The sequence below is a fragment of the Acromyrmex echinatior genome, chromosome 3 (assembly GCF_024713525.1).
Source record: "Acromyrmex echinatior isolate Ae372 chromosome 3, ASM2471352v2, whole genome shotgun sequence".
Classification (NCBI taxonomy): Eukaryota; Metazoa; Arthropoda; class Insecta; order Hymenoptera; family Formicidae; genus Acromyrmex; species Acromyrmex echinatior.
Window position 1 is genome coordinate 5,757,847 of NC_141854.1, and position 26,947 is coordinate 5,784,793.

General features: G+C 28.3%; 3 protein-coding genes across 3 annotated transcripts; 1 reads left to right on the forward strand and 2 right to left on the reverse strand.

The window, feature by feature from the left end:
* Positions 1 to 379: 379 nt before the first annotated feature.
* On the reverse strand, positions 380 to 4,488 carry LOC105150702 (uncharacterized). The gene is made up of 5 exons (XM_011063950.2): positions 4,310 to 4,488; positions 3,929 to 4,142; positions 2,085 to 3,321; positions 1,873 to 1,932; positions 380 to 1,745 (listed from the first exon to the last, which is right to left on the reverse strand). The coding sequence occupies exons 3-5, from the start codon at positions 3,270 to 3,272 to the stop codon at positions 1,428 to 1,430; spliced, it is 1,566 nt and encodes a 521-aa protein (XP_011062252.1). The 5' UTR covers positions 3,273 to 3,321; positions 3,929 to 4,142; positions 4,310 to 4,488; the 3' UTR covers positions 380 to 1,427.
* A 1,416-nt stretch (positions 4,489 to 5,904) lies between these two features.
* On the reverse strand, positions 5,905 to 14,525 carry LOC105150700 (E3 ubiquitin-protein ligase TRIM37). Its single transcript, XM_011063949.2, has 16 exons — positions 14,078 to 14,525; positions 13,235 to 13,500; positions 12,849 to 13,059; positions 12,421 to 12,737; positions 12,075 to 12,284; positions 11,781 to 11,960; positions 11,384 to 11,498; positions 10,890 to 11,092; positions 10,192 to 10,738; positions 9,993 to 10,104; positions 8,632 to 8,734; positions 7,562 to 8,082; positions 7,030 to 7,246; positions 6,712 to 6,896; positions 6,468 to 6,543; positions 5,905 to 6,348 (listed from the first exon to the last, which is right to left on the reverse strand). The coding sequence occupies exons 1-16, from the start codon at positions 14,132 to 14,134 to the stop codon at positions 6,318 to 6,320; spliced, it is 3,351 nt and encodes a 1,116-aa protein (XP_011062251.1). The 5' UTR covers positions 14,135 to 14,525; the 3' UTR covers positions 5,905 to 6,317.
* Positions 14,526 to 15,593: 1,068 nt separating this feature from the next.
* On the forward strand, positions 15,594 to 18,153 carry IscU (Iron-sulfur cluster assembly enzyme). The gene is made up of 4 exons (XM_011063948.2): positions 15,594 to 15,831; positions 16,726 to 16,950; positions 17,289 to 17,367; positions 17,579 to 18,153. The coding sequence occupies exons 1-4, from the start codon at positions 15,742 to 15,744 to the stop codon at positions 17,656 to 17,658; spliced, it is 474 nt and encodes a 157-aa protein (XP_011062250.1). The 5' UTR covers positions 15,594 to 15,741; the 3' UTR covers positions 17,659 to 18,153.
* Positions 18,154 to 26,947: the final 8,794 nt, after the last annotated feature.

A 26,947-nucleotide genomic window follows, 5' to 3' on the forward strand; every position in this document is an offset into this window, starting at 1 on the left:
TTTTTATTATCTAGTGAATTAGTAGCTGTTTATATTACTTACATATAATGTCTTCTCTTTGTACTTTGATATGATTAACAGCTCATGGAGATTTTTTCTTCATTTTAAATCCGTAGAAGTGAAATTTTTTTGTCACTTTATTAATAGAAGCATTTTCTTAAGCTTTATATTATCATTTTCATTAGAAAAATTGATTCCAGGTAATTCAAAATTAAGAAAGGTGTGATATTATTAATATATAGGATTTCATTAATCCAGTCATTTAATTAACATCGAATTGAGCCGCCCTTCTTATGTGGCTTAGCATTATAAAAAGAATGGAAGATAGAAAATTATTTAAACTTGAGATGAGATCATCGAGAAATAACATATATAAATCTTCGAATAACATATATGCATATATTTAAATCTTTGTCGACATATTTTCAGTGCGTTTATTCGCACCGAATTATATGAGAACAATACAATACAAAGTCGAGATAATTATTTTACAGTAATATCTCAACGCTGTTATGATACATATTATATATGTAATTATATATCTATTGTTATATGTATATAAATAGGATTGATGTAATTCACATTTTTATGGTTTGTTTTGATAATGAACTTAAGTAACAAGACTATCGAATAGAATTTTAAGTTTGCAAGTGTTTGGAAGATCAGTAACTTTAAATGCTATGTTACGAAATGCAAAGAAATATTAAGACTTTCTTCTCTTCATTTGTTCTACTATAGCTATAAGTACATAGGTAAGACGATGCATCCATTTCTGATTTATTCTGCATATTATATTTTTGATAAAAAAATATTCGTACAGGTCGCATACATTTTTGCAGAAGTTCCTTTTCGAAATTAACGTATCTCTTAAAAATTTCTCTTCAATAACAAATATCATATCACATTTTGTAATACTGACATTTGTATTACAGTCACGTTTCATATTAGAATAATAAGCATTATATTATATAATACAACTTGCGCGGCTTACACTGTACACGGTTTTTGTGATTATGATAAGTATTACTGTTTATACTTTATTTGCAAAATGATGATTTTTTTCCATTACCTAGTCGTATTTTTTAATCAATTTCAATATTATAAACCGAGTGTCGAATACAAAATTGGGAATAAATATATATAATAAATAACAGTTATATAATATGTCCAAAAGTAACAAATAAATATTAATGTCATTTTACAACCTCCTTTACATATTACATAAACGAATAATACCATTGGTACTATTATCTAAACAACTGTTTAATACGTAGCAATACCTATATTCAGTTTATTTGCCACATATATAATCCTAAAATTAAATTCAATTATATACGATATAATATAAATATATCGTGTAAAATGAATGTATAATTACTAGGACTATATTCTATTCGCATATTTACGAACAAGAAATAAGCCTCAAATTATGTAGAATCTTTTGGAACAGAAATTATATCCTTGACACTGGAATGATCTTTTTGTTGGTTCAACATGTTGCATTGATTTCGAACTATCTCTATCTTCGATCGAAGTGCGTTTAGCTCTTCTCGCATTGGCGACTCAAAATCTTTACTTCGCGTAAGAACATTGACAGCGTTGTTCAATAATACTGAATTTATAGGAGACGGCGATGGTATGTCTAGCGAGTTCGAGAAATTATTAATGCTATTGCTGTCACCGTATCCTTCATCAATACTTTCATCAGCTATTCTAGTTATTGATTTTAATTGGTCTTGCAAATCCTATAAAGTGCAAAAATAATTTGTTGTAAAAAAGTAATTTGAAAATTACTTTAATAACAATATTATTATTAATTAAATAAGTATAGAATATCATTTACTGCAATATTTATATAATATTAAAAATTACCTTGTTTCTCGATAAAACTTGTTTCAGATATTCTTGCAAAGAACGTTCTGTCTTGTTTTTCTGCAAAACAAAGAGAACTTAATATATAACCATTCCATGCCAGCGCAAAATTTTGATACTCATATATTGCATGTATTTGCATGTATTTTTACAATCTATGCAATAAATAAATAGGACAATTATTGAGTGATATAAATATATATTAATAATACCACATTGCCAAGTTGATCGTTCGTCTGCTTGTAGTAGAATTTGCGCTCCAAATTCTTCATCTTAGTCTTTTCTTCTCTGAGTTTTTTAAGCAGAGCACTATTCGCTTTGTATGATAAAGTCTTCAAGCGTTTATTCTCGTTCATGAGATCTTGCATGGTATTCAATTTCTCTTCGGATTCCGCGTTCTTGGATTTCAACAATTTATATTGTGCTATCATTTTGGTCAGCTGTAGTCTCAAATAAGATATTGCATCCTCCACTTGACTTTGCTCCCGTTTGGATGCTAATAATGAAGTCTGTAGCGTCTCATTTTCGGATCTCAGCTTCTGTATCTCAAATTGCGTTTTCCGTAACAGGTCAGCAGTCTCGTTTTTCTCCATTTCGGATTCTTGCATGTTCTCTTCCATGGATGAAATCAGGATACGTTGCTTGCTCAATGTATTCTCCATCGACATTTTGGCCATCTCGTTGCTCAACAATCGTTGCTCCAGGATCTTCATTTCAGCTTTAGTGTTTCGCAATTCGTCTTCGGTTGCCTCCAACAACATGGACATATCTGTCGGACTACCTGTTAAGTTTCCATCTAATGCATCTTGCACGGTGTTGATAGCTCGAATATGCGATTGCAAATCCTTCATTGTATTTTGCATTTCTTGCTTTTCCCTCTGATATTGCTGCGTAAGTTCCATGTATTCAGTACTCAGTTTATTATAACTAGCGTTTATATCTTCTATCGCGTGCTGTCGTTGTTTCAATATATTCTGATACGTATCTATCTCCACCTGCAAACACTTCTTGCTGGCCATCAGGATATGCATTTGCGACTGGTACCACTTCGCGGAAGTCTCCACGGCAGACAAACGATTATTAGTATCAGTCAACACATTTTGTAACTTTTGTTTATCCTGTAGCACAGTTTGCATCTCCACGAATAGCTCGGTTATCTTACCCTTTAGACCCTGATTTGAGGCGATCCGAGCATTTAAATCAATTCGTACATTTTCCAAGTCGACACGCAATCGCTCGTTCTCTAATTCCAACAGAGCCACGCGCTTAGACAGTTCAATGTTAGAGACATCAGGTGTAGACAGGTGTCGCAGATGGAACTCGTCGGTGATCAATTGGAGAGAATCTGTAGAGGTCATGGAATCCAGCTCTCCACGATATGAGTCTGACAGATTGTCCATTGTGTCAACTTGATAGTAGATCAATGTATAGTCAACGAAAGATAATCACCTAAATAAACACAACAATTTGTATCAATAATTAGTAGCTAATATATAACAGTATTGTATATATTCAAGCTAGGAATGACGAGAGATGTTGACTATTATAATTAATATATAATAAAAGAATATAATAAAAGATGTTTCTGTAATTTCTGTTATATTCTTCGTGTTATATTTAGAATATCTTCCGTTTTTTCTAAACGAGAACATGAGAAAGAAATAATAAGTAATTGATGAGAAGAAGTGATTAAAACTGCGGTTTTGCAAGAAAACTAGAAACGTAATTCTTCTGCATGATAAAATGTTAACTACTTTTTTTTCCAACAAACATATGATAACATGTAGTAGATGTCGAAAATATGATAAAAATAAAATTAATCGGTGAAAGTTGTCATAACCCTCTTTCGAGATTTATTTGTTGATAGATTTTCAGTTCTTCTATCAAATACTAAAAAATAGAACATTTTTAAGTAAGTTTTTAATAGTGTAGTTTTCTTTCTTGAATTATGAATTAATAACAGTTGTAATCACAATGTTAATATTTTCATTGACAGGTGTTATTCATATTTTGGATCTTGTTATCGCAAATTAATAAAAGATGCAGAACGACATACCTCATTTGTGATTTTGTCATCTTTAATAAGTCGCAAATATCTTTTCACAAGCTGCGTTATCATTCGGCGATGTCAGCAATTTAAATTGCTCAAAACTAGTAATAATTAATCTAATTAATACCCTCGCATCCAGCGCGTCGCCATTTTGATTTTATTTATCCGAACTGTACAGTTCCCAGCTTGATCTGTACTGTTCTGCACTGCTTTATATCACCTTGGAATGTATTGTAATTTCATTTGTACGTTTTTGTCATACGACAAATATGTACAGAATAGAGAGATCCTCGGATCTCTCTACTCTATAGCCAATCAACAGGCTTGAAAAATTTGTCATACGACAAAAACGCACAAATTAAGTATCACCCTATATTAGGTACATACCTGTTATACTTTCTTCTCTCTACCATGCTTTCTCTTTTTTGGTAATTATCCAAAAGACGCTCCTCTTTCAATTTCGATGAAATTATGTTTATTCGACGCATTTTTTGCATGAAACAAAAGAATCTGGCAGTTAAATGTTGTGCCTAATCCCGCGAAGCGAGATATTTATTGTTAAAATTGACGACTATTAAGGTTAGAAAATCTGTCATAATCATGAAACACTGCGATGCAACCATGTGCTGCAGTCACGTTTTCATGAAATACTATCCTTACACTCCGAATGGGTTTTTATTGCCTCTAAAAAGACTGTCCACATCCCACTGTTCTTATGGTTAGAAATATTTCAAGCGGACACTGTATAGGCTGTAATTTCTAGGCGGTTAGGCTCGCGAAGCGAGTAGAATGTTATTTTTTTTGTTCGGAGCGGCGTAGCCCGCAATATTAATTGCTAAAAAATTGTCGTAAATTGGTCTTCAATAATTTTTTATTCAAATACTATCAACTTTACAGAAAAACTGCAAGAGACAAAAATTGTTTATTTTCTTCTCATAGAACTTTACGAATTTTTTCAGAATTTTTTAATACCGTATTTTCTCATATTGATAAAAATAAGAAAATGTAATACTAAAAAGTTCTGAAAAAATCTCTTGTAGTTTTTCTGTAAAGTTGATAGTATTTGAGTAAAACATTGAAGACCAATTTTCAACAATTTTTAGTAATTAATATCTTCTATTACGAAAATTGTAAAATGGTAGAGAACTTTTCTTCTCAGTTTCTTCTCAGTTAGTCTATTCTGCCTCTGTGCGAAAGATATTATCATTACTTTTCAAACACCCTACTGTACATATTGTATAATAATATTAAAAATTATATCTTCCTCTTTTTTCGTGCAAAATTTTATATACATATATATCAAATACATTTTTTTTTATTATATTGTAATGAACAAAGTGTAATTAATGAATCTTTTTTTATTATTATTTTGTAAATGTCATCATTTTGTAAACGTATGTATATAGCTCAAAATTATAAAAAATCTGTGAAGTTCGAAACAATATAATAATTATTTAACATTAATATATAATTTTTCATAATATTGAATTGTTTATTAATTTCTTGACTTTTTTAATCTTTTTAACTTTAATAATATAATATTTCGTCATGCAAAATACATCTCTTGATGCCGTTTAAATTCAGCGGTCCATAAAACTCTTTAACATGACTGATAGTTACGTGATCGATGACCACTGACATCAAAGAAACCGACAGCTACTTTCGCTACTATATGTAGTTATACTGTGTCTCTACTTTTACGTTAGCGCACTAACATGCTGTAATTTACGTTACGCATATTACAGAATTTTAAAGATAAAAGCGTGTTTTTGACGATGAAAGCGCGTTTTGAATACAAGCCGCCATGTCTACTTGCATGATTATTACAGATCAAGTTGTTAAACTTGATTCTTTAATCTTTCCAATTCTAATTGTAAAGGAATCTTTAATTTTTTCTTTTGAATTTAGATATACATATAATAAATAAAATTTTGTTAAACATTTGTTGACGGGGAAAAGACATAGAATATAAGTACGTCTAGTTATAATTTACTAATAATTACTAATCTTTATTTGTTCTTTTTGGACGTGTAACTCACATGTGTGAAATAAATAATGTAAGTAATATATTCTAATAAATCATCTTACTTTATGCACTTCTTGGAATGCAGCTTTAAAGATAATAATTTCATATACATAGCTGTAAGCAGCAGTTGAAAATAGAGCAAATTATGTCTGTTATATTTTTTTATGTTGCACAATATGTAACAGATCTGAGAGATATCTTATTGATTTTCGAGCAACGATCAAAATCAAATATAAATGTATATCATCCCAGAATTTTATTTGTAATAATTATTCCTTTCTCTCTTTCAACTTCGCAATTATAATTAATATTTGATAAAATGAAAATCACAGAACATCTGCTATGCATAGTTATTTTAATTATAAATTATTACGGCAAACTAGTGGCTTCCTCTGTGGATCTGCGCAAATAGATAAAAACAAAAAGAATGTAATTTTATAATTTACGTATATAATGAAACATATGCATCGTCTTTAAAAGACTGTTAAAGATATAATACTTAATAAGCATTTTACTTACTTATCAATAGTTTTACTAGGAGTATTATTTGAAGAACCTTGTACAGCCAAAACTGTATCTAAAACAGTTTTTTGTCCTGAAAGATAAGACAAATGTTTTTCAATGTGGAATTTAAAAAATATCAAACTTTATGTTTTGAAGAGATTTAAAAGGAAAAAGATTTTAATATATTTAAACATATATATAATTATATATAAATTTTATACAAAATATATAATTTTTATTCTTATTTTATAATAATTACCATGCTGATACAATGCCGGTGACCAGCTGTAACTGTTAGGACTAGGAATTGTGTCCACTGTTATAGCAGTGTTTGTAGATGATGATATTGATGATGATGATGTACTCTCTTGCGCCAATGAGAGTGTAACGGAACTTCCACTAGCAGTGCAAGTGTTATTCTTTGCATCAGACAAAACATTTTTCCTACACATCAAATATAACAAATAAATTAAAATTGTTAGCAAAACAAAGATAATAACTGGAAAGGTCTTTTTATATTTATGATTTATTTAAAATGCTTCATTTTTATTCTATTCGTATAATATTCAAATTTTACCTTGATTTTGACGATTGCACTTTGACGATTTTGCTTGTGATGTTAGGAATTTCATCTTTTTGTGAGTTTGATGATAATTGAATGGCTTCGAATAATTGGTCAAACTCGAACATCTTATTACTGTCATTTATTAAATTCATGCTAGTGGATGAACTCGGAGATGATTGGCGCCGAGATAATAAATGTTTTGACATCATTTTATTACTGTCTAGAAGTACTGAAACAATATTATTCAAAATATCATATAAATATATTATATATTATGCTGCTTCTCCCAATTTTATCTTTTTTAAATCATAAATTGAATAATATTGGTCAATAATAATATAAACTTTTTGTTATTTTTATTAAATTATTTGTTGCAAAAGCTATTGTATATGTTATCAAATTTAAGTTTTTTCAAAGTTTATTAAAAAATAGATTCAGATTTACTTTTACATTACTTACTTTTTTTTACATTTGTTTTTTTTGCATTTGAGATGAATTATCATTATCAATTCAATGATTTCTTTTAATATCTCTCATTACTCACCATTTGGCACTATGAGATCTAAACGCAATCTAGGAGACTCTATATCCTGATTGATTTTATTAGCTACTGGCAGCTTCGGGATATCGTTTTCACAGTCTATTGAATTGGAACGCGTCGCTGGTTCGGATCTAGTTATCGGTATTTGACTGCTGGAAGCTATTGTTGCAGCTAGCTCCGATTGGCAGATATTTGGCAGTCGATTCAATTTAGTCTTAGCGCCGCAAAGTGCTTGCGGTTGGGAATGATGAAAAGCGCAATTAGGATGCTTGTTGTCAATATTTAAATTTAAATCATTGCAAGTGGCAGTGTCAAGTTCAGGATGCTTGTGCGAGTACACCGCGGGTGTAGTAGATTGCACCGGAGCATTGCAGTGCGACGGGCTGGAACTGTGACGTCGTAGACTTGCGAGCGAGCTTCTAGAATCACAGCTTCTATCTGCTTGTTGACCAAGGCATAAAGAGTTCCATGTTGAATTTCTGTCTTGCATCTCGAAAAGATGCAGCAGCATTATTTCCCTCAACCTACATCACAAAAGATTTTATTATTATTGAGTTATTTGATATTTTATGCGAGATATTTTATAGAGTTTATGATCTTTTTTTTCATTTAATATATGTATAACAATTTATTCAAATTTTGCATATTTTGTCTTAATTAGAATTTTTTTTTTAGTTTAAGATTTAGTTAAAGATTTTTTTCTTTCCATATAATTAAATTTAATATGACGATAAAAAATAAAATTTATATACATATATATACATATACATATACATATATATATATATATATATAATATATATATATATATGCGTAATCATAATCCTCTGTTCCTTTAATATTTAACGCTTTTTTCATTTTTTTGCTAGTGTAAAATTTTTATCAAAATCTGTTTCTCGATTAAACTGAAATTTTGTTGTTATAAATAAAATATATAAATTTATATAAAGTCAGTTTACTCCTTGTACTTATATTTAATTTAATATATTTACTTTTATTTAAGTAATAATTTTTATGAAATGATCCATATATTTTTTCCTGCTGTTTTAATATTACAAAAGCAGTAAATATACCTGCATGTATCCGTAACAGTATCCCTATTATTTTGTTGCTTTGTACGATGCTTATTTTGAACCCAAGATGCAAGAGATTCCGCAACTTCAACGTCGTTCTCTCCTAAAAAATATTCTGATTTATCACTATTATAGATTTATATTAATTAATCATTTTTATCCTATTTTTTTATTTATCACATTTTTCTTATCAAAATTGTTTTAAATATATATGTTTAATATATATGAATATTAAGTTACTTTTTATCAGAATTATTTTAATTATATATTCAATGTATATATTAAGTTTCTATATTTATTAAAAATAAAGAATTTATAACAATAGTTAACACAGTTATGATTTAATATTGTTTGACAAATAAGAAGTTTGTTATTTTCGAATAATTAAACGGTTTTCATAAATACAAGTGCTTTCTATGTACATGAAAATGTACAGAACAGATAGTTTGACTAATTACAGAGTAATTTTAACAATTTAAATATTTGTATTAATTATACATAAGATACACAGACGCATTAAAACAGAGTAATTTTAATAATTTGAATATTTAAATATTAATAATACAGGATTAAGAATATAGGATACGTACATGCATTAGGAGGAGTACAGTTAAATACAGAGTGATTTAAACTGTTCAAAGTAAATCAAATTTAAATATGGAATAAGAATAAAGATAGGATTCTACGAGCTCGCATAAAAGCTAATGGGAATGATGGACATAGGGATTTCTTTCACACATTCTTCATGTTGTCTTTCATTCATGGAATTTTCGCTTTCAACATCTCTATCGACGGTGCACAATCGTTGTCCTTGCTCATCTCTGGATGAATCTCTGTAGCTAGCACCTAATTTTGCAATATACTACTTAACATCTCGAATAAACATTTTTCGCAGCTTTAATTATGATTTATACAATCATGTATTATTCATTTTATCCAACAATTAATCTTTGATCTTAAAATTTTCATCATTTAATGCATTTCTTTTACAATATAAATATATATTAATATGTATTAACTCTCGCTATACATATTGAGGTCCCAGAAATCTCAGTGCAATTTGCTAAAATCGAAATTTTTTTCATGTTTTCTTTTTCTTTAAATCTATATATTCGAAGCTCCTTAATTCTGTCGACTTTTACATATTATTGACTTAACCCTTAATCAATTCTCCATCGATTAAAAAACAATTAATTAAAATATATCCATTTTTATGGGAGTTATGGTAACAAATGGATGGGATCCTAGGTATCCATGGGATATGTATACCAAAAATAAAAAAAAAGTGTATAATTAGGGTTAAACGTTATTTTCTATCTGCATAATGATATATCTGATATACATATACAATTTGCATATACCTGACATGGTTTCATCATCTACGTCATTTTCGTCATTCGTCAAATCCAAAAGCGTGATGTTGGGCTCATTGTGTTCGCATTCGTCCATAAAAATATCATGTTCATTTAATTCCTATAATGTGATGACAATAGATTCTTAATAAAGTTGATAAAAAATATAAAACTAAAAATATAAAAAAAATAAAAAGACTATGCTCACATCGCTACTGCTGATACTGCTATCAGACGAGATATTTAACGGAGACAAGTAAAACGATGGAGAATGGACATCGTTGTTGGCAGCCTGGCACTCTCCTGGCGACGCATCATTGGTACAACGTTGCGCGCCTTCGCCTTCCGCGACACTTGAGCTATTAACTCGATGTACATTGCTTGTCATCGATGATAATACCGATGTAGACAGCAGGGGATCGCTGGCGCTATTATTGGACAATAAGTTTAGCGGTTGATGACCAAGTACATTGGGTGATGAATAAGGTGACGACGAGGAAACTAAATGAATTCCTGTAGCTTGGCATTCCTCGGGTGACGTATCATTGGCGCGACGTGGCGGTGAAGTATTCTCAGCCTCGATAGCATTCAAATTGGCACGATGCGTCGTCTTCAATGACGTCTTCGATGACAATGTCGTCGTAGAGCTGAGAGTATGCATACTCGAGAGCTCGCTTAGCTCACACATTGGCATCAATTGATCGCTTGGTATCGTCGAGTTGCCATTATTATTGGGAAGTGTACTCAATATTGATCTATTATAATAAAATATGTTTCATTATTATAAAATATTTATTTGTGCTCAGAATCTTGAAAGCTAAAAATGATAAAGCTTTTTATTTAAAATATATGAAGGTTCAATTAATCCAATGCAATTCGTTTAAGTAGATTTTGCAGCATTTATACCTCACTGGTGTTCCATTCATAGTAGAATATGCATCAATTGTTCGTATAGTATTTGAATTGATCTCGCCTGTATCTTGTTGCTGCTGCTGTTGCTGCATAGATATAGGCGATGTATTTACAGTTATTGCGCATATCGTTCCATTAGTTCCACTAGTAGCTCTGGTAACCGCCATGGCATTACGAGAAATTTCTATCGCTAGTCTCTGTGTATAAAAAAATATTTTATAAATACTTATTAATTACATAAAATATTTCTATATTATTCTAATAAAATTTTCTCTGTATTATATGTGATCAATAAATATTTAATTATAAGTATAAATGTATAAAATATCAGAATTAACTCTTTTTTCAATTAAACATTTTATAAAATGAATATATAGATTTATTTCATAATTATATTATTTTAGATTATCTTATAATCATAATATATAAATATATTAAATATGTTATTTTATATTATATATTTTCAGATTTTATTTTAAACCATTTACCTCTTTCAATTCATTAATCTGAGTGATATATTGATTTTGGACAGTTAATAATTGGCTAATGTACCATTGTTGATCTCTACAGCGTTGATAAAATGTCGGTGGTCGTACTTGGAATCTGTCAATTTCATATTAGATAATTATATACAATTTGATATTAAATAAGTAATGTATTGTCTTATTCAATATTATGTTCATAATGCTAATGCTAATAACTGCAGTTTTAATCTACATAAAAGTGATTACTATATGATTGTAATTTTAATCTATATAAGATACAAGATATAAAAAGTTTATTATGTACACAAATATAAATATTCAAAACTTTTTTAGAACATAAAAATTTCGAATAAATTTAGTTTTATAACATTAATTTAAAAATGTTCATAAAAATATTTACCTCAATATGAGAGTATCTAATTCTGTATTTAAGTAACCTTCCGTCGCGAGTAAATCTAATCGAAAGAATCTATTATATCCCCAACATTCACCGATCTCGAAATCAGACGCAAATTCGCGAACAATATTTTTACTCGTGTCACGAGAGCCTTGATGAATCATTTCAACTCTATACTCATACCTACAAAAATATTTAGAATAAAATAGATATTTTTTGTTTTATATTTTTAGATATATGATATATAACTTTCGGTACAAGAAATATACAAATCATTACTTATGAATTTTTACATACTTTGAAGTTTCCGGCAATCCAGCACTGAGTTCTAAAAATACTGACAAATAATTTCCGCGTACAACTCCATTGCCATCTGGATATACTTTCAATCGCCAGCACAGCCCATTCACATGCAATGGCGTAGAATATACAGGATCAGCTTTCAGTTGAAGCTGAGTAAAATTTTGCATGGCAAATGTTGCGCTGTCGTAGCCTGGCACAATTTCACTAGAATAAAATAACTCTTGAAATTTAATATGAAATTATACTGATAAATCTTTAATCATTATAATTATGTAAACAAATTTCATAGACAAATATATATGTACAATAATTACATTAATCCTTACTTTAGAAACCTTACCTGTGAAAGTCGGCAGGTACTGGTGCAGTGACAAAACTCGTCATTGGTTTTTTGCGAACCTGATGTATCTTGCGAGATAGCTCAGCGCTTTTAACGATCAATTCGGAGCGTGTACATGTGTGCAACTGATATTCCACCTCTTGTAATAGAGCCTCTAATTGTTCGGTTTCCAAAGTCAATGAATTCTTCTGACCCATCAGAGTCAACAGTTTAGCTTTCAATTGAGAATCCAGACGAGCTATCATTAATTCTATTGCGTTTCTGATCTCTCTGACTCTTTCATCTTTCGCAGCTCTCACCGATTCAACATTTCTCTCCTAATAAAATATAAACATGATAAAATTACAAAATATAGCAGAACAAATTCATATGCCACATTTTCAATTTTCTTCCATTTTTCAAATTTAAAATTTATAAACATAACATACCACTTCTTGAACAAGGCTGATTAATTCCATGAGTCGTCTATTTAATTGACCTACTTCTGCTTTTATTTGAGAAACATGTTGATCATAAACATCTTCCAAAGGTTTAAACGTATGTCCCGAATGAGTACCTCCCCAAAGAGCACATTGATGACAAATACATTTACGGCAAGTCCAACAATACACAGATAATTTTTCCTGATGTGTTGTGCATCTGTAATAATAATAAATAAAAGTTCAAATATTACAAATACAAGTTATATATTATACAAAAATATATGTTTTGAATAAATAATAAAATAAAAAAATGAATTATTAAAAAATATATTAGTTTTTAAGTTTACAAAAAAAAATAAATGTCTCTAAAATTTTAGAATATTATTTCACACCTGTCTCTGCTAGAATCGTCATGTCGAAAATTAGATATACAAACAGCTTGCAATGTATCAAGTTGCTGGGTTACTTCCTCGACCCAACGACAATTTACTAGTTCGTGTAAGTGCAGGGAAGCTCGACAGTGAGGACATTGAGAGCGTTGCTCAGTGAGCCACCTTCTAATACAGGTATAACAGCACAATTTACTGCAGTGAGGACAGAGATGCGCATCTCTCAGCTTTTCCATACAAATGAAACATCGGAAAACTTCTGCCAATGTCTATAATAAGAAAGTAAAAGGTTATATTTCAATATCACTTTTAATCTTATATTGCAGTACACAATTATAATATTATGATTCTTACATAATTAATCAGTCTAATATGCATATGATAATGTATCTTTTGTATAGTGTACTTTATGTATAATAATAACTATTTATAATTTTAGAATAAAAGAAGTATTAATTTTAATTATATATATAATTTTATTAATTTCATCATAATTAATTAATATACAATATATTTTAGAATCTTCAAATCTTCTATTTAAACATAAATAATGAATGAATTATTAGCATCTTACATTAAGAAATTCCATTATAAAGATACTAATTCAAAATAATAAAATATGTTTGAAGTATGAGGTTCAGTTTTACAGCAAAAAAAATATCATAAATTTCCAAAATAAGAAAAGGCATTATTAGTTTCGTGGCTGTCATTATGTTTTTACGCAATAATAATAGATCAGTTCGTTCTTTTCTGACTGTGCCTTCTCACACTTATTTCATTTGCATTGAAATGAAATAAGGGCACAGTTAGAGAATGAAAACGGATCCAGTCGACCTCAATGCTAACCTCGACACTATGATCATCTGCGATTTTGGAGGAGACCGACGGGTCTCGGCTAGCCATCCTTGGTTTGAAACACGCTGCAAACGAGTAAAGATCGTTATCGTTATCGACGAATATCGACCACTTCACTAAGCGTATCGTCTGTGAGACACATGTCCTAGAACTGAATCACTGCGATGTATTCGATTCGGCGGCGTCGATCATTCGAAGCATCACTCAATCATGGGCTCACGCGATTTTGTCTGATCTCGTCGCGACGGTGCTTGAGCATCCCTCGCAAATAGACGGACGAAGCTGCACGTACCTATACACTGTTTCGTTAATATTCAAAATTTTTAAGGCGAGAACCGTTAACTGTCGTTCCTCGCATACATTCCGTAAACAGTTGTGTGACAGGACAAGCACGGACTGTACAGAGATGGAGCAGGCGTACAGTGGTATCAGTGGTTCACAATTGTTTCAAATCCTGAAAAGTTAACCAAAGATGAGAGTTGTTCAATTTGTACGAAATTTGGTACCACAGGGTTTTTTCGAAATCGTTAATTACAAATCCAAAGTTAAAATTGCAAGAAAGAAAATGGCGAATCCAATATGGCGGATATAAATTTTTAAATGTTTTTAATGTAGTGGAAGGATGGGATTTTATTTGTGCGTTTTTGCCGTACGACAAATGCGTGGAAGATAGAGAGATCCTCGTACGACAAAAACAAATGAAATTCCATCCGAAATCCAGTACCACGGGATTTTTAACTATTAAAAATATCAAAAAATTTATATCCGCCATATTAAATTCGTTATTTTCTTTTTTGCTATTGTGAATTTAATTTTCGCTAATTGTGAATTTAAAATCAAAATAATAAAAAAAAACAAAATGGCGGATCCAATATAAAATTGGTGTCATCGACGCGCGGGGAAAACTAGGGAAATACTATAGTATACGTTACTTATACTATAGCATTTCCCTAATTTTTTGTATGCGATACTTTTCAAGAATACGGACCGAAACTATTGGCCTTGTTTTCACCGAATTCGATTTAAATCGGATCAGAATGTAAAGACCATTCTACATTAGTCATATCGTAGACGTCGCAAATCACAAGCTTGTTGCTTCAGCCAATCCGATGTTTCAATATTAAAGTCGCATAATGCTTACGATGCTTGCGACGCTACGATACGACCAATATATTGGGTCATCTAAAAAGTATCCGCGATTTTTTGTTACTAGATGTGTGTTGATGGTCATATATCTAGTGACAAAGTACCGCAGATACTTTTTAGATGACCCATATATCTTGAAACAAGGTGAAAATTACAAAAGTGAGTGACGAATTTACTAGAATACTGATAATTTAATTGGTCAACATCTAGTAAATTTGCTCACTTTTGTAATTTTCATCTTGATTGAAGATACAGAATCGACCCCAGGGTTCATAGAATTGACTCCGAGGTTTATTTATATTGTACTTTTGGAACGAATAGGCTCCGCCCATATGGTCAGTTATCCCACGTATTTTGGAACGGTATAGAGTTAATTCTGTTACTCAGAGTCGAGTTTTGGAACCCTGAAGGTGATTGAAAACTTGAATGCTGAACGCGACCATTATCGGGTATTATTGAAATAATCGGAGAGATATAGCGAATTCATGATAAGGTGCGCATAAAAGAAAATGGCATTGTTCCGGGCATTGCCTGCCGGAATCGGCGCGACGTCCAAGATTATTTCAAAGAGCGTTCCGGCCGTGTTTTATCACGCAAACGTAATTACCGTCATTTTTCTAACCTTGTCATAATTCCAATCTCAACCTTTAATTGCGTATGTCTCACATGTACATGTTCTTTTATTAATTGTTTGAATATTATTTAATAATCTATCTCATTTATTATGTTAAATAAGCGATGAATGTATTTATATATATATATGAATAGAGTATAATTTTTAATGTTTGATATCATGTTTGTGTAGTCATATTCCGAGCATCTAGTATCCAGCATAAAAAATTTAGAGAATCTTATTTATACAGAAAACGACTGTGTGTATATTAATTTTATAAAAAATTTTCTATTAAAATATTTCATAATTTTATTGTTATAATTTTATATAACAAACTGGTGATGTACAATAATATGATGTAATATGGTGTAATCTTTTTTACTATATAACACAAAGTATATATATAACTATATACTTCATGTCTCATGTTCCAATATATACATTGTCATTGCTGAAGACCTATAATATATGTAACATAAACTATAGATTTTTAGTATACTGGCAGTATACATCAAAATATAGCCATAGATTGTATTTTCGTCTTTTTATTTGTATTCCATTAAGATGGAAACATTCATAAATTATGTATGTCACACTCAGTTACATTTTCAAAGTCAGTGCACATAATGACTTCTATTTACAATAATCAATTTGTTTTATCTAAAATGTCTTATGTTATTATTTTATTATATGAACATTCATATAAAATATAATATTATGCAAGAGGTACAAATTTTATTTATCAATTTTTACAATATTTGTATACTATGGTTTTATTAATAAATCATTAATTGTTGCATATATATAATGTTTATGTGTATTATGATATTCCTAAACTGAAAGTTTTAAATAAAAATGTTTTGATTTTACAATTAAACAGGTAATAGATCACTATGAAAATCCTAGAAATGTTGGTTCCTTGGATAAAAATGATGATCATGTTGGGACAGGTCTTGTAGGAGCACCAGCTTGTGGTGATGTGATGAAACTTCAGATTAAAGTCGATGAAGATGGTAAGATAATTGATGCAAAATTCAAGACTTTTGGTTGTGGTTCCGCTATTGCTTCAAGTTCTTTAGCAACGGAATGGGTTAAAGGAAAAACGGTGAGATTTTTTAATTTATAATTTACTATCATTAATTCTTAATTATGCTAAATTATAATTATTCTTTGAACTTGTAATATATTGGAGTATATTTTATATGGCTATAACTTTAAACATGCAAATCATAGTGTCATCACTTGTATTCCATTATTCATTACAAGTACTGAAAATCTATGGTATATGTACATGAACAATAGATTTTCAATACTCATGAATAACACACCTTTTACAAGCTCCCTTAAATTGTGTCCAAGTATTTACTTCATTTTCGAGTTGTAACTATATACTGTAAAATATATTGCAATATAAGAATTTTAATTTGTTATTAAATTTTTCAGGTGGACGAAGCATTGGCATTAAAAAATACTGACATTGCAAAAGAGCTTTGCCTTCCGCCCGTCAAGCTACACTGTTCGAGTAAGTACACATACTAAAAATTTTGTTTTATTAATTTTAAATTAGAGTAGAGAGAGTTTTCATAGCAATATTTTCTGAGATAAGACAAATATGTATTACAATAGAAAATGTAAAAATCAAATATAATTAAGTATCAGGATTTTGTGATCTTACAAATATCAGTACAATTAGTAATCAGTTTTATCAGTTACAATTTTTTCGCAAATTGCAGTGCTTGCCGAGGATGCAATTAAGGCTGCTCTGTCAGATTACCGCATCAAACAACAGTCAAAGATTGAAGAGACGAAGTAATGAAATTCGAATCCATATAATAGTTGCTTTCCATTTATACAGAAATGAAACTGAATTTGAAGTGAGCTATTTCATACTCAGATTAATGATGTCATTATTTGTTTACTTTGGTTAAAAAGTTATCACATGATAATACTGGTTCATAACTTTACATTTAAAATGAATTTATGAGACTCGCTAAAGCACACGGTCTCTTATGTAGATTATATGCAAAAACTCAGTTAAATCTCACTTGCAAAATGCAAAAGGAACGCGAATTCAATTGAGTTATGATATCACAAGTAAGAATTGTCAGAGAATCAATGTAAATGGAAAGCAACTAATATATATGTTTATATCGAAATATATGTATAACTCGTAAAACTCGTGCTTTATGAATAAGCGCGTATTTTTTAGTCTTTCTCCGTAATGATGAATAGAAAAATATAATATTGTGATAACAGCATTAGCCAACAACGATCTACTTGAAAATATAATATATATGTATATAAAGAATCCTTTTTATCATCTTCATTAACTTAGTTGGACTCCCTTCCAAATCAAACTTGGACCGGTCAAAAATTTAGTGCTATTTTGTTCTTAATTTGTTTTAGAGCGAATTTTGTTGCTCAAATTATTTTAGCAGGAAATCGCATTTAAGGATATATCATACGTACAATCCCTGCAAAGAAAATTAAATTTGAGAATGTATTTAATACTTACACTTCAAATAAACTACATACGTATGAAAATCATATAAAATTACATATTTTATTTAATAACATTTTTATCGTTTATTTTATTTATTATTATTTTTATTGTTAAAAATTAAAATTTTTTTAATAAGTTCTTTAAATATTTAAAATATAACTTATACAAAGTTTTATTGCGATTCACTGATTAGTGAATCTTATCACTTATAAAGATATAGAGCAAAATATTTATTTACTGGGCAACTAGTTCACGCATCACAATGTAACTCTATATATAAATAATCTTGAATACATTATGTACTATAAAAAAATTCAGATTTTTTTGTCATTTATTTTATAATATATTTCCATACATTTTTATTAGAGCACACATTAAAAAAATACTACTATTTATAAAATGATTTACGATCCAAATAGTAAACCGTCACCAAATTTGTCGTATTATTTTAAAATATGATTTAGAATAATCTGTAATTTTATTATCATTTTGAAGTATATTTTTACGTATGAAACATCCTTAAATGAGTTTTTATCCGCATTCAAAAATTTTCAATGTAACAATTCTCGGACGAAAGTTTATTCGGGTCATGAACTTATTAAACAGATTATCTCAACGTCTTAAATCGCATTTATTATACACAGGGTGTTTGATAAGTAACAATAAAATTTGTGCATAGGGCAAACTAAACTGAGTCAGAAAGTCCTCTATCATTTTACAATTTTTATAATAGTTAACAAGAAATCAATTACTAAAAATTGCCGAATATAGGTTTTCAATAATTTTTGACTCAAGTACTATCAATTTTACACAAAAACAGCAAGTGATAAAAATTTATTTTTTTTATTAAAGTTTTGAGAATTTTTTAAGAATTTTTTAGTACCGTATTTTCTATTGGTAAAAATAGTTGCCAATATAATACAGGATGTCCCGAAAGTTTTTGCCAATCGCTTTTGTGTAGATAGAGCGGACTAAACTGAGTCGAAAAGTCCTCTACCAATTCCTTTGGCAATTTTTAGTAATTAATATCTTATTTTAAGAACTATTGCGTTAATTATTACGAAAATTGCAAAATAGTAGAGAACTTTTCGATTCAGTTTAGTCCACTCTATATACACAAAAGCGATTGGCAAAAACTTTCGGAACATCCTGTGTATATATATATATATATGTATATATATATATAAATACAGTACTATGAAATTGATAAAAAATTATAAAAAATTATTAAAAACTTTCTTAAAACTCAACAAAAACAATTTTTGTCTTGCTGTTTTTCTATAAAGTCGATAGTATTTGAATAAAAAATTATTGGAAATTAATATTCGGGGTTTTTCACTCTATCCCTATGCGAGAATTTTATCGTTACTTATCAAACATCCTGTATATAAAGATGAAAAGTTGACTTCGTCAATGACTTGAATAATGAAGAAGATTGAAAAACAATGAATACAGTTAAATTAAACGTGATATAAACAGTGACGCAATAATAAATAATATGCATTGATATTAGTCATTATCAATGGAAAGCGCTCCACAATTAACGTGTGAAGACCATATGACTTAACTTGTAAAACTCGTGCTTTGTGAACACGCACGTATTTTTTAGTCTATCTCCATAATGATGAGCGGAAAAATATAATATTATGATAACAGCATTAGCCAATAGCAATCCACTTGAAAATAATCTTAATTCAATGACAATATTAATGAAATAAATAACATTTTATTAAAACAGGATCATATAGTATATTTGTTTCATTAATACTGTCGTTGAATTAATAACATTATTTTTAATTAGAGGTCTATCGGTTAATCTTTTGAGAACTGGAGTTTTCTAATAGGATTATTAGTGATCAGGGAAATCAGAGAAAAGTTAGTGAAATTAAAAAGTGGGGAAAACGGGAAAACCGAGAAAAGTCAGAGAAATTATTATCAAAGAATTCATTAAAATTAGATTAAATTACTGTAAAATTCTAAGTTTAAACTTTACTTCTTCAAAAATTATGAAATAGAATTTTATTAATTTTTCAAAGAGAATTAATTTTGCAATGCAAATATTTTTTTTTTATTTTTAATTTTGCAATGAGCAATTTGCAGAAATTCATTAGTAGTCGTATGTTCCACTTTTTGGTAAAAAATTTTTCATGCATAAATATGTATAAACATACATAAATATTCATAAACATATGCATAGTCATATATGAAATATGTCCATACATGTTCATCTTTCTTTTGTACATCTTTCTTTTGTAAAATTACTTTTTAGTGTAATAGAAATATTAATAGTAATGTGAAAATATTAAAAATAATTAAAAGGTTAATTTTCGCACTATTTGTTTTAAAAAAAATAAAATGAAGAAATCTAAAAAACTTTCTTATGTATAATTTATACATATTCATGTATAAAAAATATACATATTCATGTGAAAAATTTTTTACCTAGTTAATGTTTGCAACACACTCACTACAAGTATTGTGTTATTATTTATATTTACAACTTGTTCTTTGGTAAGTAAAGGTAAATAATTCTTTGAATATAAATATTTTTTACTTATAAAATAAAATATTTTAATATTCTTTTTTTCTTTTATTCATAGAATCTTTCAGGTTTTAGTTAGAAATTTTTTCAAAAGGTGACCGGGAAATCTTTTTTTTTGCATTAACAACCCTGTTTCTAACAATATTATGAAAGATCTTTCTAAGAGTTTTCAGGGTCACTGAATTTGATTAATCAGGTTCTAGAAGTCTAAAATCTAAATTTAAAAAATCTGATTATTGTGAAACTTGATTTTAGAAGATTCTTGATATCTCTGAATTTGAAGGTAGTATTTAAATATTAAATTTCAAAACTGTAATGATTTGGAAAGATAGTTCTGCGAAATTTTATTAGCTCAAAATTATATACAGAATATACTTGTTGCGAATTTTCTATTTGATGTAAAAGCTTAAAGTTCTTCCTAAAAATTCGTTTTTAAAAAATATTTCTACGATTTTTTATTATCAAGTTACACACGGATTAAATAAAAGAGCATTCTGATTTTTATTGCTCATAACTCCGTTAAAAATTATCGTACTGTAATTAATAAAACATATTCTTAAAGCTGAAACGTTGCTCTATCAAGTGTGATGTAATTGCCAATTTAAAAAAAAAATAGAATATATGTACATTAGAAGTAAAAATATAATATTGTCCTTTTTTTCCATTGCGTAATTGTTATATATAAGGATAGTAATATTCATAATAACATTTTTAACTCAAATTTCTGTATATTTTACATTTAAAAAATTAGTATGATACTATTCGATAGAGTAACGTTTCAGTCTTAAGAATCTGTTTTTTTAATTGCAGTACGATGATTTTTAATGGAATTATGAGCAATCAAAATCAGAATGCTTCTTTTTATTTAACTCGCGAATAATTCAAGAACAAAAAATCATAGAAATATTTTTAAAAAATGATTTTATAAAGAAAATTTAAAAACTTTTACGATATAGATAGTAAAAAATTTTCGCAATTTTTTTGGCACATAACAGATCTCTAAAGTGAAAAAAATTTTCCTTTTTTTCAGCTCATAGTTTTCTATATATAAAAATTATAAAACTTACATAAATTTAGTAACTCACAAAAAATATAGTAATCATTTGAAAGTAGAGGTTTCAAGCTTTAAAATCCTTTTTTTAAATTTAAATTTTGATCATTTTTAACGAAGATATTGTATATATAGATAATTTTCTAAGAGCTAACAAAATATCGCAGAACTTTTCCTCCAATCCAATAGTAAGGTTAATAAACTTCATAAAGGAAGATCTGATATGAGATGGCTTATGATCAGAATTTAAAAATAAGTTTGAAATTAGTAGTAACTGTTTACGAAGCACTGATGAGCTTTAAATGAAGCGAAACTGAAAATTTGATGTTACTTTGGAATTAAAAACTCTCTAAAACCAAGTTTATATGATGAAATTAATTTTTTCAAAATTCTGTTTGCCATATTTAATTTTTAATTCTATTCATTATTTTGGATTTTATTTTTGGATTTTTTTACTTTTTCAGATTCGAATAAAGCATTATAAAATTATCCCATAATGCGATGGTCTGAAATAAGGTTATCAATCCATAAAGAGTAGTTACAGCTGAGTAATTCATGCATAATATTTTTCTATTGTCTATTCTTTCTTTTGTCTTATTTCGTTTGATTTCAAGTTAAATTTTCGTTTTAAGTCTGTCATTTCTCGTGTTATTTTATTTTTATCTTCTGTTTGTTTCTTTGAAATTTACTTATGTTCTTTTATACAAAAACATAAATAGTCACTCTTGTGCATTTTTGCAATTTTCAATATATTTTTTAAAGCAAATCATAATTTTGAAATTAAAAATATCAAGTAAAAATCATTTGAATATTTCAATTGAGAGAGAGAGAGAGAGAGAGAGAGAGAGAGAGAGAGAGACAGACAGACAGAGAGATTAATTTAATAAATCTAAAACGATACTTTAATACTGTTTATTCAAAAAAAATCGATTCTTCAATTTCTAAAAAAATTACTTATTGTTAATATATTATATATTATATATATTTTTAATATATATATAATAGCTAGAAAAATTAATAACTAAGGAAAAAAATCAGTTATTTCTTTTCTTGCATAACGTTATATTTGCATTTCAGACTTACATTTATGCAGAAAATGAGCTCGTATTTTTTTCAAATCGGCAATTTTTTTACGTGAATTTAATCGAGGTTATTTGTTCGACAAATTATGCTGATAACCAAAAGCATTGCTGATTCGAATCAGCACAACGAATCATTGCCGTCAATCTAATCACAAATATGTACTTAATAATTCCTTAAAGCGATATAACGAGACATTGATTTCGTAATAGATAATCTGTTTCGATAACGGTCTTCTGGATGCGGACAAACATGCATTTATTACAGATCATTTCTAGGAACAACGCAATTAGAGCGAACATTGTAAAAACATTTGCAAAAGAACACTTGCGAGGAATTTCATGGACAATCTTGATTAATTAATTCTAATTCGCAATTCTTCATCCCTTCCTGTATATAGTTAGTTACAATAAATGGAGTGTCGCAAGAAACAATCTATATATACTTTTTCTGGATTGCGCCAATGCTATATGTTTTAATGAAAAGAATAATAATAATTTTTACTTTATTTTAGGTATTATAAATTAATTAAATTTAACTTTTTTCTTATTTGTGTTATTCACATATCGATTGAGTCTAACTTAAATTTATTATTAGGTGTTGGAATTAATTCGTAGCGTTTTTTAATGAAAGAATGTTATTTATTTCACATGAGCATTAAAAAATACATTAATGAAAGTACTTCCCATCACTTGTAAAACGCTACGAATTAATTCCAACACCTAATATAATAATAATTCCTAAAAGTATTAACTTAATATTTATTTTTATAGAAAAAAAACGAGATATAGAAAAAAAATGAAAGACAAAATTGAATGATTTTAACTTTGTGTATCATTATTACATATTTATACGTGCAAAATGTAATTACATCTTTCTTTTAAACAGAATTTTCTTAAAATATTATTCAATTCAGTCTCTCATTTTCTATAAAAAAGTACTATAATGTTTTTTAGAAAAAATTATTACTTTAAAAGAGATCTTAATCGTATATAAAACATATCTGTATGATATACATAAAATATACGACTCAATTTTCTGTAATTATAATATAGTATTATTTTTTACTCTCTTCCATTAATTTAGAGTAAAATTTATTTAATCACACTTTTTTTGCTTTTATTTATTATTACTGAGTTATTTAATGTCACAAATTTGACTTTTTTTTAAGAAGAATATATTAAATAAAAAACAAAATTAATTTTAGTATTCTATGTTGTTTCTTTTAAACTGTTTAAAAATTAAATTTGCTTATTTTGCTATTAAATTTGCTATGTTAAAACTAACATATATTTTTTATTATTTTCCTAGTGTGTATTTCTAATTAGAAAAACAATACGCACGTCGAAAGCACATCATAGGCGCAAGGATCACTAACTCTGCATTCTTTGTCTTGTAATTGTCATCACAACACCAATTGATGCTTAATAAGAACGAATTTATGTTGTAACTGCATGCACATGTTGTTTGTACGTTTCCATTTGGTTTATGGCTAATTAGCTAAGAGCTAAGTCATGGCGTCACGAGATTATTTTACTCCGCAATATGACCTCGGCATTATGGTAGTATTGTTAGATCTTTGAAAGATTTTATGGCGAATGGCAGAATTTTTCATAAAAATTTATACGAGAAATCTACGTATTACGGGGATGAAACACGAGACATTTCCACGTGTACGAACGTTATGCATGATATACTATATTTATTATCTTTCTAAAGAATTACACATGTGACATGTAAAACAAATTGAATCTTGAATTACCTTAATCTTTCTCTTATATTGATATCTTAATTTTTTATTTATCGATTACACAGGATGGCGCATAAAATGTCACACCATTTAATTATCTCATTTAACTACATGTGAAATATCAGTTTTTTAATTGTGTGTGTGTGTGTGTGTGTGTGTGTGTGTGTGTGTTGTGTGTTGTGTGTAATCAAATACTACACTTCGTGGAAATTCTGTTAGATCCAGTTCCACCGTAAAGGTAAGATTATTTCAGTTTAATTTATTCTTCACCAATTTTGGAATTGGAAAAAGGTCCGTATTCAGAACGCGCTTACGATGTTAGTAACATGCTATAATTTATGTTACACATACTATAGACTTTTAGAGATAAAAGCGCGCTTTTATTGATAAAAGTGTGTTCTGAATATTGGCCGAAGAGTAAGTTATGAGATTAAAGTTAATCTTATATTTATGGAACCGCGGGGTTTTAGATATGGTATAGATTATAAATCGAAATTGGGCAGAGTTAAAGACGTATACATCAGTTTGTGACATCGGACAATTGATTTAAAATGTTGAATAAAAGTCGTATTGTTTTTATGGAAACAAAAAATGCGGCAAAGACTCAAAGATTCATAATCAATTCATAATCATATGCTATTATGCTATTCATTATCTGAAAATTTGTGTCGAAAAGTGATCAAAAAACATAACATAACATAAGATCGCATCTCTAAGAGATTGTAAGCAGCCATATTGAATGTTATTCATTAGAGACAATTTTCCAAGTTTTAGTAATTAATTCTATATCAGTTTTGTAATTTTATTAAAAATAAATGTATTATATATAAAGCAAATGGTATGATGTTTCGCCTAATGTGATACATGTCACACCTACCATTGAATAGAATTTCTAATAAAATACAAAATTTACTTACACAATTAAAAAAAATTAATATTCTGAAATATAGTTTTAATGAGATAATATGACATTTCATGCATCACCTTCTATATACGATAAGTCTCATATAATTATTATACAATATCGAAATGTGAATTTATTTTCGATCATTATCTTTCAGATAATTTTATCACATTACGTAAATCTAGTGTGAATAACATGCAATGTGAATTATTTTGGCATTTTTCGTCATACAAGTATATTTGTATAATTGATAATACATTATAAGTATTTAATACTCTCAAAGTTCTTTCTTATAATTAAAATATCCTACTTTAAATCTTAAAATACATTAACGTTTATCTAAATTTAATTTGAAATGTGATATTTCGTTTATCAACAACTATACAAAATTATATAAAATTAAAACAATCGCGAACAAACATATTTCTTTACAACATTCAATTAATTTATTCTAAAATCATTTAGGCAGAAATATCTGTATCTTTGAATATTTCTTACAATTTACAATTATTGATTTATTGACACATCGTTAAATCTTACTAATTCATATACATATATAGCAACTTGCGGTTTCGCGTAAAGGAACCACGGTAGTGTCGTTGCGCTTGGCTTAGCACTGAGCACTACCATGTCTCTATATATATATATATATATATATGTACATATATCGCAATCATTGTATAAATATTATACAATTTGGTAAACCAGATACTTCTAATCAAACAACAGAAAGCACTTTAGTTATGGAATAATACAACATTTTGGAATAATACAGATAAGAATTCGGCGGTTACTCACATTTGTATCATAGAGATGATCACTTATTATCTATTTCTTTTTATAAAGATGCGTGAGCAGCGTTTATATATTATATATTGATGACAATACGTATAATGATTATATATCTATATTTTTACGTATTAGTACAAACTGTACATATTATGTATAGTATATTGATAGATTAGATGTTATACGTTACGGTAACAGAGTATTTTTATATCGCAATGCGAAGAACTTAAGATGTGATTGCTTCATATCAATTGATTTATCACGAACTTTCAAGTGTTTTGCAGTTTTATGAAAGTTTGATTGTATTATAAGAAAATATAAATAAAATATAGTATGGGATATTTCATAACATGTAACTTCAAAAATAAATTCAGAATGTAAACTTTCTATGTTATAAAATAACATAAAAAGTTTATACAAATATTTGTACATATCCTATTTTGTTTTATACATGTTTTTGTGTATCATTTGCTTGCATTACAA

Coding starts and splice junctions, on each gene's coding strand:
- LOC105150702 (XM_011063950.2), bottom strand. CDS start 3,272: ATGGACAATCTGTCAGACTCATATCGTGGAGAGCTGGATTCCATGACC. Junction 1,933..2,084: donor ACGATCAACTTGGCAATGTG/GTATTATTAATA, acceptor TTTGTTTTGCAG/AAAAACAAGACAGAACGTTC. Junction 1,746..1,872: donor AAGTTTTATCGAGAAACAAG/GTAATTTTTAAT, acceptor TGCACTTTATAG/GATTTGCAAGACCAATTAAA.
- LOC105150700 (XM_011063949.2), bottom strand. CDS start 14,134: ATGGCTAGCCGAGACCCGTCGGTCTCCTCCAAAATCGCAGATGATCAT. Junction 13,060..13,234: donor GACGATTCTAGCAGAGACAG/GTGTGAAATAAT, acceptor TTATTATTACAG/ATGCACAACACATCAGGAAA. Junction 6,897..7,029: donor GTGCAATCGTCAAAATCAAG/GTAAAATTTGAA, acceptor TTTGATGTGTAG/GAAAAATGTTTTGTCTGATG.
- IscU (XM_011063948.2), top strand. CDS start 15,742: ATGGCATTGTTCCGGGCATTGCCTGCCGGAATCGGCGCGACGTCCAAG. Junction 16,951..17,288: donor AATGGGTTAAAGGAAAAACG/GTGAGATTTTTT, acceptor TAAATTTTTCAG/GTGGACGAAGCATTGGCATT. Junction 17,368..17,578: donor CGTCAAGCTACACTGTTCGA/GTAAGTACACAT, acceptor CGCAAATTGCAG/TGCTTGCCGAGGATGCAATT.